The sequence below is a fragment of the Mobula birostris genome, chromosome 5, assembly GCF_030028105.1.
Source record: "Mobula birostris isolate sMobBir1 chromosome 5, sMobBir1.hap1, whole genome shotgun sequence".
Lineage (NCBI taxonomy): Eukaryota > Metazoa > Chordata > Chondrichthyes > Myliobatiformes > Myliobatidae > Mobula > Mobula birostris.
In genome coordinates this window covers 198,812,554-198,824,673 of record NC_092374.1, presented here as the reverse complement: position 1 = coordinate 198,824,673, position 12,120 = coordinate 198,812,554, and the positions used below count along the sequence as shown (strand labels likewise).

The 12,120-nt window shown below is 50.5% G+C and overlaps 1 protein-coding gene across 1 annotated transcript in view; it reads left to right on the top strand.

Annotated features, from left to right (window-relative positions):
• The window catches only part of LOC140198257 (butyrophilin subfamily 1 member A1-like), a 46,545-nt gene that overhangs the window by 29,384 nt on the left and 5,041 nt on the right, over positions 1-12,120 (top strand). Inside the window, exon 6 of the mRNA XM_072259316.1 lies at positions 8,736-8,762. Within this exon, the coding sequence (XP_072115417.1) occupies positions 8,736-8,762 (27 nt within the window). The remainder of the gene's footprint in view (positions 1-8,735; positions 8,763-12,120) is intronic.

The following is a 12,120-nucleotide window of genomic DNA, read 5'->3' as shown; positions in this document are numbered from 1 at the left end:
CCCACTCAGTAACTCCCCCCTCCTGAGCAGCACCCCTCCCATGCAGCCTCCCATGTGCAGGACCCCCCAAGGTCCCTCTCCCCGAAATCCCCCTCATGTAATCCCCTTCCCTCTAGCACCCTTCTCACGAACACAACCTCTCTAACTGCCCCTCTCTCTAACTCACCCTGTCTCACCCACCCCCACATGTCTACACCACTACCTTCCTCTCTACAACCCCCTCTAGAGCCCACCCTCTATACCTCCCTCTAAACATGTACTCTGGACCCCACTCTCTAACTCCTCTAACTCCCTCTACTCCCCACCCGTTCTAACCTCCTGTAACCTGTCTATCCCCCTCTACCACCATCCCCTCTCCCTCACCCCACACACATGCCTCTCTATCACCCTACTCTCTCACCCTCCTCTCTCCCCCCTCTCTCAGCCCCATCTCTCACCCCAGACACACCCCTCCCCATCCACTCTCACTCACCACTCCCCCTCACCCCCCCCACCTACCCCCTCAGACCATCCTCCCAAGCCCACCCCTCTCCCCAAGCCTGCCCCCTCTCTCCAAGCAACACCTCTCTCGAAGCCCCTTCTCTCTCTCTGCCACCCTCTCCCTCTCTCTCTGTCTGTCATCCTCTCTCTCTGCCAACTGCACCCCTCTCTCTCTCTGTGCCACCCTCTCTCTCTCTCTGTGGCCCTGTCTCTCTCTCTCTCTGCCACACTCCCTCTCTGCCCCACGTGCTCTCTCTACACTCCTCTCTCTCTACACCCCCATCTCTCTAACTCCGTTCTCTCTAACCCCCTCTTTCTCTAACCCCCCTCTCACTTTACACACCCTCTGTCTCTATCCCCCTCTCTCTACCCACCCTGAAACCTACATTCTCTTTACTCCCATCTACACCCTACTCTTTCTAACACCCTCATTGTTAATCCCCTCTCTCATACCCCCCCCACTACCCTTCCCCGCTCTCTAAATCACCAATCTCTCTGCCCACTCTCTTCCCCAATCTCTCTCTCCCATTCGTTCTACCCCTTCTCTCAGTACCCACTCTCTCTGCACCTCTCCAACCACCACCCACTAACCCACTTTCTCTAAACCCTCTCACTATCCCCCTTTCTCTTTACACTCCCTCTACCCCATTATCTGTGTCACCCTCTCTCTCTCTGTCACTCCTCTCTCTGTGTCCCCACTCTCTGTGCCGCTCTCTGTGTGCCCCCTCTGTGTGTTCCCCACTCTGTTCACCCCTCTTCACCCCCTTGTCCCCCTCTCTGCCCCCCTCTGTCCCTCTCTCTCCCCCCTCCCCTCTCTCTTCCCCCTCTCCCCCCACTCTCAAGACCCCTCTCCCATCCTCTCTCCCCACTTTCCTCCAACACTCTCACCCTCTCTCTCCCCACTTTCTCACCTCTCTCTCTCTACCCCCTCCCCCTGCCCCATCCCCCTCTCTCTGCCCCTTCACCGTTTCTCTGTCCCCTTCCTCCCTGGAGGAACAATGATGTTGAATGCTGAACTGCAGTCCAAGAACAGCATTCTCACATAAGGAAGGGTGAAGAAGCCAGCAAGAAGATGGGTGGTGGGTAAGGAGTACAATTTAGAGGCTGGTAGGTGAAGGCAGGTGAAGGAAGAGATTGATGGATGAGGGAGGGAATTGAAGTGTGAAGGGGGGAGGTGATAGATGGTAAAAGGCTGAAGCAGAAGAAATCATGTAGGAGAGGAGAGTGGACCATGGGAGATCGGGAAGGTAGTGAGCTGATAAGCAGGGTAGGAGAAGCCGAATGGGGTATGGAAATAGAGAGAAGAGGGAGGGCATCAGGGAGGTGAAAGGCAGGTTAGAAGAGAAGGGGTGAAAGGGGAGTCAGAATGGGGAATGGAAAAAGAGAGGGGGAGGGAGGAGAAATTGATATTCATGCCATCAGGTAGGAAGCTACCCAGATGGAATATCAGGTATTGTTGCTCCAACATGAGAGGGTCTCATTGTGCCAGGAGAGGAGGCTCAATATGGTGGAATGGGAATGGGAACAGTGTTCATGTTCTCCAACAGCAACTGTTGGTAATGGTTAATGTGTTGTCATTTAATCCTTGACCCTAACATAGACCCACAATGTATTTCCTCACTTGGCTCTTCTCTCTGACACCTGTCAGCACTTCCGCATCTTTTTGTCTCTGATGGGAGACAGTCAACCATGAGTTTGATTATACTCTCCGCAGCTTCCTGACCCTCTGAGTGTTCCCCGTTCTTTCAGATCTCCAGCATCTGAAGCGAAATCATTGTCCTGAAAACCTGTTGTTGTTCTGATATACCACTGGTCTGTCTTTTCAGAGCTGGAACTTCAAAAATCCATCATAGAGTCTAGTAAGATTTCAACACTGAAATATTCAGTAACTACAAGAAATAGCCATTTTATTTAATAAAATCAACCTTTCTATCTGTTAGGATGAATTATTTAAATCCTTCATGACATAGCTCTATTTAGAGATTCATAAGTTAAGAATAATAAACTAATTCCCTGTATTTTACAACTGTAACGCTCAGGGCTATCGGTTCGTGTTTGTCTAGGGGAAACCCCATCCGTCTGCCAAACCGTGTCTGACGTTTGCGTAGTTGCTGTGTAATGCACGCTGGTACAAACTGACACATCAAATATCAGACAGCACACAGTTTACAGATTACAGATTACACTTTATAAATCTTACTGGAACAATGTAATTAATAGAGATACAATATAAAAAGGAAAGTAAAAGGCGCCAAACTTATTAACGGGGTCTTCATTCCACCATTCAATCTCCTCCGACCTCCTCGACCCGCCAGCTGGAACCAACCACGGTGGTACGAGAGCACGTCCAGCACGTCCTTCCTCTTTGGTTCTCCTCCCGAAAAGCCCGCGCACTGACCCAGGTTCCCACACATACATAGAACAGGAATTCTGCAGATGCTGGAAATTCAAGCAACACACCTCCTGTCTTCTCCTATCATTTCGGATCTCCCCATCCCCCTCCCAGTTTCAAATCTCTTACTAAATCTTCCTTCAGTTAGTCCTGACGAAGGCTCCCGGCCTGAAACATCGACTGTACCTCTTCCTAGAGATGCTGCCTGGCCTGCTGCGTTCACCAGCAACTTTGATGTGTGTTCCCACACATACAGATAGAATAACATAGCTTCCATTGGTTAGTTCCTCCATTATCTATAACTACAACACAAACATTTCAACTACAGAGAACATTACCTTATAGTTAACATTACCAAGAAGCCATTTCATTATTACACTTCAGAGAAGCCATTTTATAATTAGCAGTTAACAGTTAACATTACAGTTAATATTACTCAGAACCCTACATTCTCCCCCCACCGAATTAGGTCATGCCCTCATGACATTCAGATAATTCTCCAACCCTTCCTGCAGAGCACAGAGCCCAATCCAAGTGCAGAAAGCAGTGACATAACCCCCCAAAACAGCAGAGATCACACCCGGCTCCCCAGGCGCTACACAGGCCAACCTCTCCGGGGGGTGGGTGCTCCTTGGTACATCGCTGGGAACATGTTCCCCAAGAGACACCAGGCCGTTCCCTCACTGGGTCTCCTCTAAATTTCCCGACACCTCTCCCTGCTCAGATGCCCGAGGACTCCCCCTCTGAGGGGCTTTCTGCTGCTCACATTCCTGCCGGAAGTGTCCCTCTTCCCCACAGTTATAGTACACCCCTGCCACTCACATTCTCTCCAAAAATGTCCCTCTTTTCCACAGTTATATCACACGCTACCGGCCACCCCTCTTCTCGTGGACCCCCCACCACTCGCAGCCCTCTGCGCTGTCCGTCCGCTGGGGTGGGCCCTGCCTACCGACCCCTCAGTCCTGAGCTTGGCCACCACCTCCTTTATCAATTTCCGGGCGGAGCCAGCTCCGCTTACTTCACCACCAGCGGCGACACGTGAGGATTTCACCCCACTGACAGGGTCCTGCAGCCTCAACACGTTTTCATACCCCCTCACATCTCTGATCAGCTGAATGAACGACAGAGGAGGGTGCCTTCCCCTCTCACACCTCCCCCTCTTACACCTCCCCCTCTCTACCTCCCCCTCTCTCTATATCATCCCCTCTCTGATTGCCCCACTCTTCAACTCCAACTCCCCCCCCGAGCAGCCCACCCCAAGCAGTCCCACCCTAGATCCCGAAATCCCCGTCTCTAACTCCCCCCTCTCCAAACCCGCTTGCTAACTCCCCCCTCCCGAACAGCACACCTCCCATGCAGCCTCCCCCTAGCAGACCCCCCTCGAGCAGCCCCCCCAAGATCTCCCTCCCCGAATCCTCCTCTCGAAATCCCCTTCCCTCTAGCACCCCCTCACGAACACAACCTTTCTCTAAATGCCCCTCTCTCTCACTGCTGCTCCGTCTCACTGGCCCCTCCCCTAACTGACCCCTCCTTAAGTCCCCCTCCCTAACTCCCCCTCCCTAACGCCCCCTCCCCTAACTCCACCCCTCCTAACTCCACTCCTCCCTAACTCCAACCATCCCTAACTCACCCCCTTCTTAACTCACCCATCCCTAAATCACCCCCTAACAGCCCTCTTTAACACCATTCTCTAAATCACTCTTTCTCCGACTACCCTCTCTCCCACTACTCCCTCTCCAAATCCCCCCTTCCAAATCACCCCTCTCCAATTCCCCCTCCCAAGCAGCACCCTTCCCGTGCAGCCTCGCCCCAAGCACACCCCGCTGAACAGCCCCCCCAACAGCCCCCTCCATGATCCCCCTCTCTCTCTGCCCCCCTCTCTCTCTCTGCCGCCCTCTCTTTCTCTCTGCCCCTCTCTCTCTCTCTGCCACCCCCTCTCTCTCTGCCCCTCTCTCTCTCTGCCACCCTCTCTCTTTCTCTCTCTGCCCCTCTCTCTCTCTGCCGCCCTCTCTCTCTCTGCCACCCTCTCTCTTTCTCTCTCTGCCCCTCTCTCTGCCACCCCCCCTCTCTCTGCCACCCTCTCTCTCTCTCTCTCTGCCCTCTCTCTCTCTGCCGCCCTCTCTGCCCCACGCCCTTTCTCACTCTGCCCCCTCTCTCTACCCCCCACTCTAACCACCCCATTCTGACCACCCCACTGTAACCCCCCCACCCTACACACCATGATTTTAAATAGCTCTCTCATACCCCCCGCACTGCCTTGTCCCCGCTCTCTAAATCTTCACCAATCTCTCCGCCCACTCTCTTCCCCAATCGTTATCCCCCCACTCATTCTACCCCTTCTCCCAGTGCCCACTCTGTCTACCCCTCTCCAACCACCACCAACTACCCCCACTTTCTCTAAACCCACTCACTATCCCCCTTCTCTTTACACTCCCTCTACCCCACTATCTGTCTCCCTTCTCTGTCCTGCCACTCTCTTCCCCACCCTCTGCCCCCCTCTGTCCCCCTTCTCTCTGCCGCCCCTCTCTCTGTCCGCCCTCTCACTCTGTCCCTCCTCTCTCTCTCTGTCCCCCTTTCTCTCTCCCTCTTTGTCCCCATCTCTTTCTCTCTCTGGCCCCCACCACTCTCTCCGTCCCTCACTCTCTCTTTCTCTGTGTCCTCCCCCCTCTCTCTGTCCCCCCATCTCTCTCTCGGTCCCCCATCTCTCTATGTACCCCCTTCTCTCTGTCCACCCTTTCTCTCTCTTTCTCTCTCTGACCCCCCTCTCTCTTTGTCCCCCATCTCTCTCTCTTTGGCCCCCCTGTCTCTCTCTGCCCCCCACTCTCTCTCTTCCCCCTCTCTCTCTGTACCACCTCTCTCTCCGTCCCCCATCTCTCCCACTCTGTCCCTTCTCTCTCACTGTCCCTGTCACTCTGGCCCCCCTGCTCCCCCTCCCCTTATACCTGGCCAACCACCCTCTCCACTCCACCCCTCTCTCTGACTACCTTCTCTCCACTCCCCATCTCTGCAATCTCCCATCTGCCCCCTCTCAGCAACCCTATCTCCCACACACTCTTTCTGTCTCCCCCCTCACTCCCTCTCTCCCCCTCTCTCTCCTCCCTTTCTCTCCCCCACTCCCCCTCCCTTTCTCTCCCCTCTCCCCTCACCCCCACTCTCTTCAACCCCTCTCTCTTCACCCCTCTTCACCCCCTCTCTTTCCCCTCTCTCCCCCTCTCTCCCCCTCCATCTCTACCTCCCTCTCTAGACCCTCTCCCCCTCGAACCCTTGCTCTCTATACCCCATCTCTCTAACTATCCTCTCTCTATCTAACCCCCTTCTCTCTAACACCCCTCTCTCTAATCCCTGTACTCCAACTTCTCTCTCTAAACCTTTCTCTGACCTCTCTATCATTAACTCTCTCTCACTAACCCCCTCTAACCTCCGCTCTCTAAACCCCCTCACACCTCCTCTGCTGCCCTCTCTCTCTGTACTCAGCTCAGTGAACCCCTCTCCCTGTGTACCCTTCTCTCTCTACACTCTCTCTACCCCCTACCCCCTACCCCCACCTCTACCCCCCATCCTCTACATCCCCACTCACCCTCTCACACCGGCTCTCACCCCCACCCTCCCTTCCCTCTCCACCCCCTCTCTCCAACTCTCCCTACCCCCTCTCCACCCCTTACCCCTCTCTACCCCTACCCACCTCTACTCCCCACCCCCTATACCCACCTTTCTACCCCTCTCTGCCCTCCTTCTCTACCCCCCTCTACACCCCATCTACACTCTCGACCAACTCCCTCTCTACCACTCAACTCTACACCCCTCCCTCTCTAATTCCCCCTCTCTAAAAACCGCTCCCTCTCTCCAATAACCTCTCCCTCTCTCTAATAATCCGTCCCTTTCTCTAAAAACCCCTCAGTCTCTCCAAACCCCCACTCTCCATCGCCCTCTCTGAACTCCCGTTTCTGCATCCTCCTCTCTCCAACCCCATATCATACCCTCTCTAGACCCCCGACTCTCTCAACACTCTCTCTCCAACACCCTCTCTCCAACCCACAGTTTACCCCCTTCTACCCGCTCCCCTACAGCCCCCTCTACACCCCACCCTCTACAGCCCCTTTCTACACCCCACTTCTAAACCCACTCTAAACCTCTTCCCCCTCTCTGCAACCCCCTCTCTCTACCCCCAATCTCTGCATCCACTCTCTCATCACCCACTCCCTGCCTCCCTCTCCAGCCCTCTGACTCCCTCTCTCTCCCTCCATCTCTCTTCCCCTCTCTCTTCCTCACTCTCTCTTCCTCCCACTCTCTCTCTCTCCCTCACTCCCTATCTCCCTCCCACTCTCTCCTTCACCCAGGCCTTCTCTCTCCCTCCATCTCTCCGCTTTCCCTACCCTCCCTCTCTCTTCCCAGCTCTCCAGTGCTCTCTCCCTCCCTCCCCCTACCTCGCCTCTCTCCCTCGCCTCTCTCCCCTTCACCGCCCCTTCCCCCTCTTCCCCCACATGTTCAACCCCTCTTCCCCTTCCCACCTCTTCCCACCCCCCTGCCCCACCTCTCTCTTCCGCCTCTCCTCCCCTTGTCCTCTCACTCCCTCCCCTCCCACTCTCTCTTGTTCCCCCTCTTCCGTCCCCCTCTTCCACCTCCCCTTCTCTTCCGCCTCCCCTTCCCTTCCACCTCCCCTTCTCTTCTCATCTCCCTCTCACTCCCTCCTCTCTCCCTTCTCTCCCCCCCTCTCTCCAGCCCTCTCTCACCCCTCTCAGACATGAGTCATTTCCTGATGAAGAAAGCGAGGGATAGGAGTTAGTTCAGGAGTTCGATGTACTCTTCTCATTGCACCCTCCACCAACATTGTGGATACACACGCCATGTGGCAGTAATAGCTCGATCCAATTCTACAGCTCATTCGCTTTGAGAATTTCTCCCATTGATGGTGGGATTGGTAAACATTCCCTGCACTGGGAGGGAATTACTGCATCACCCGTCCACTCCCAGACAAGATGATATTGGACTTGGTTAAGCGCAGGGGTCCTGGCTCATCAGACAGCAAAGCCTCCTTTGCCAGTGATCTACAGCAGGATCTCCAACCTTCACCATCCATATTTTCAGGTAGTTGTATAAATAAATGAGTGACTGTTTCCTCCCAAATCCTGTCAGCAAGTTTCCATCAGCAGGTCCAAACTTTAACGGGGATGTGGCTGAATTCTGCAGTGACAATCATTTACCATCAGTGGATCTCAGGGCTGAATTCTTTTTATGATCCACATTCTCAGCTTCAGCCGTCCGGCAGATGAGCTTTACCTGTGAGATGGACTGACGTGTAAATTTGGTCAGGATTTTCTGTTCAACTGCGTGGATGGAAATTGAATTGAATTGGAATTGGTTTATTACTGTAACAAGCACCAGAAATTTGTCTTGCATGTTGTTCATACAGATTAATTAATGACACAGTGAATTGATAGAACAAGGTAAAACAATAACATGCAGAGAAAAGTGTAACAGCTCCAGAGCAAATTCAGTGTAGGTAAACGATAAGGAGCAAAACAATATTGAGGTAGATTGTGAGATCAAGAGTGCATCTTATTGTACTAGGAAATCATTCAATGGTCTTATAAGAGCAGGGTAGAAGCTGTCCTTTAGACTGCTTTCAGGCTTTTGTATCTTCCACCCCATGGGAAATGGTGATGGTGGAGACTGAGACGCTAGGATCTCCGTTTGGGAAAGTTACTGACATGGTCCTTGATGATAAACATTTACCTTCTGACCTACAAGTGGTGATACAGAATTAGGAGCTCCTATTATGTATCTAAAGCTGTTTCATGTGAAATTAATGGCACACTAAATCCACAAGAGATTTCTTCAGTCGTGTCTGTTTTTCTGTCTTCAGAGTGGAAGAGGATATGTGGCCATGAAGGTAAGATCTTGTGTTACTAGACTGAGAGGTTTAGTATAAACAGCTTTTTGAAAATGAATCGGTCCCGATGTAATGGGAGGTATTCAGGAGGTTGATGGAGTTCAGGGTGATGTGTTCTCACAAAGGTGGAAAAAGTCATGTGGCATGATTGCATTCATGGGTCGCAGCATAGAATGTAACAGTCCGTATGTTTTGTTTGCAAGTGGGAAGATTTGCTGGTATGCTCTGGGTTGGTCGGGGTGGGGTGGAGAGGTGTAAATTAGTCTTGCAGGGGAATGGGAACCAAAGTGCCAGAGCAGATATGGAGTGGTTTGGGTATTTGATCCTCCAGAATATTCCACATGGGAATTTAAACTTGTGGGAAAAGATGCTGTTAACACTACATACAAAGACAGCAATTGGAAGGTTGAGTATGGTGGGAAGAATGTTCTGAGTTGCATCCATTTCAATGGAAGAAGTATTGTACGTAAGGCGGGTGAGCTTAAAGTGTGAATCAGCACGTGGACTTATGACATTGTAGCCATTGGTTGGAGGAGGGGCAGGACCAGCAGCTCAGTGTTCCAGGGTTCCATTGTTTTTGACATAGGAACATAGGAAAAATTGCCAAATATGACAGAGCACAAGGGGAAAAACTGGTATTACTAGCCAGGGAACAATGTTACTGCAGTTCTCAGGCAGGACAGACTGGAGAGCTCGTCTACGAAGGCTATATGGGTGGAACTGAGGAATCAGAAATTTATGACCATGTTGATGGGACTATATTGTAGACCACCCTAAAGTGTGCAGGATTTACAGGAGCAAATTCATAGAGAGATCGCAGACAGTTGGGTGGGATAGAGATCATTAAATGTGTCAGGATGTTTTCCTTAACAGGTAGATGTCCAAGTAGAGAGAATGCAATACAGTACTGGATCTCCTATCAGGTAATTAGGTGACAAGAGTGTGTGACGGGATTTGGATCCACTGATCATAATCCCATTAGTTTCAAGGTAATAATGGAGAAGGATAAATCTAATCCTCAAACTGAGATTCTATTTTAGTAAAAGGCCAACTGGTTAATATCAGAAAGAATCTGGCAAGTGTGGATTGGGACAGGTTGTTTTCTGTCAAAGCTGTATTTGGTAAGTGGGAGACCTCCAAAATTTTGAGAGTACAGAATTTGTATGTTCCTATGTGAATAAAAGGCAAAGCTAAAAGGTTCAGGAAATTTTGTTTTTATGGGAAATAAGGCTCTGGTTAAGAAGGAGGAGGTGAATCGCAGGTTCAGGCAGCAAGGAACAAATCAGGTACTTGAGTCTAAGAAATGCAAGCAAGCACTTGAGAGGAAATCAGGAGGCTAAAATAAGCCGTGACGTTGCTCCAGCAGACAAGGTGAAAAAGAATCCCAAAGACTTCTACAGATATGTGAAGAACAAAAGAATAGCACGAGACAAAACTGACCCACTTGAAGATCAGTGTGGCATCCGTGCATGGAGCCTAAAGAGATGGAGGGAAATCTTAAATGGATTTTTTACATCTTTATTTATTCAGGAGATGGACAAAGTCTCTGGAAGTGAGGCAAAACAGCAGGGAGATCATGGACCGTATGGAGCTGACAGAGGAGGATGTGTTGCTGAACTGAGGCAAATTAGGGTCAATAAAGACCCAGGTCTTGACAAAGTCCCCCTTCAGACCATGTGGGATGTGAGTGCAGAAATTGCAGAGGTTCTAACAGAGGTATTTAAAGCATCCTTAGCAACAAGGGAGCTGTCAGAGGATTGAAGGAGAGTTAATGTTCCGTTATTTAAAACAGGCGCTAAGAATAGGCCAGGAAATTACAGGCAGCTGAGTCAGCCCTCAATAGTGGGTAAGTTATTCTAAGGGAAAGGACATTGCAGTGTTTGGAGATGGACTGATTAGGGATATTCAACTTTGTGTGTAGTAGCACATCTTGGGAGTTCATTCAAGAGGGTTCAGCCACCTGCCATTCAGGATGAGGTAGCAAATTGGATTTGACATTTGCCTCATGGGAGAAGCCAGTGATGTTCCACATGTAGTAAGTGATTGCCTGTCTGACTGGAGGCCTGTGACTAGTGGAGTGCTGCCGGGATCGGTGAAAGGTACATTATTGTTTGTCTTCTGTATCACCGATCCGGATGATAATATGATAAACTGCAACAGCAAATTTTCAGATGACACCAAGATTGTGGGTCTGATGGACAGGGAGGAAGGCTATCAAAGCTTACAGCAGGATGGACCAACTGGGAAAATGGGCTGAAAAATGACAGATGAAATTTCATGCAGACAAGTGTTAGGTGTTGTACTTTGGAAGGACTAACCAGGGTGGGACTTGCAGGGTCAGGGTAGGACACTGAGGAACAGAGGGATCTAGGAATACAGATGTTTATTTGCATGAAAGTAGTGCCACAGGTTGTAAAGAGTTTCTGATATATTGGCCTTCATGAATCATAAATTGAGTGCAGGAGCTGCAACCCTAATGTGTGCAATGTGAGGCCAGGTCTGGAGTATTATCCGAAGTTCTGGCCACCCACCTACAGGAAAACAGGTACAGAGAAAACTTGCATGGCTCTTAACAGGGCTTGAGGACCAACCTGAGTTATCAGGCAGAGTTAAATAGATTAGGACTTTATTCCACTGAGTGTAGGAGAATGAGGGGCAATTTGACAGGTGTACACAATTATGAGTGGTATAGATAGGGTAAATGCACGCAGACATTTTCACTGAGGTTGAGTGAGACTAGAACTAGAGAGCACAGGACAAGAACCATCCTCCACAATTATCTTGAAACTAATGGAATTATGATCATTTGATCAAAAGTGTTCCCCTCCACACACTTGTATCGCCTGCCTTGTTTCTTTCCCTATCACACATTCTTTAGTTGCAACCTCTATATATTGATTAAGGAACGTTTCCTGAACACAGTTGACAAACTCAGTCACATCCAGCCCTTTCACAGATGGGAAATCCCAGACAATATAAGGAAATATAAAATCACTCACAATCAATTGTACTGGGCAATGAACAAAGACAGGTGACAGATCACTCAGTGGGTGGGCTTTTTGGAGACGGTGACCACAACTCCCTCACTTTTCCCATAGCCTTGGACAGGGATTTGAGCAGCCAATGTAACTGGAGGATGGTGAGTTATGATGCTATTAGATGGGAACTTGGGATTGTCAACTGGGAATGGTGGTACAACGGGAAATGCACAATGTAGATATGGTGTTTGTTTAGGGAGAACTTGGATGGGTTCATGGACAGGTTTGTCCCATGGAGACAGTGAAATGGTGGGAGGGTGAAGAAACCATGGTTGACAAGACATGTAGAACAACAGGTTAAGAGGAAGCAGGAAGTTTAT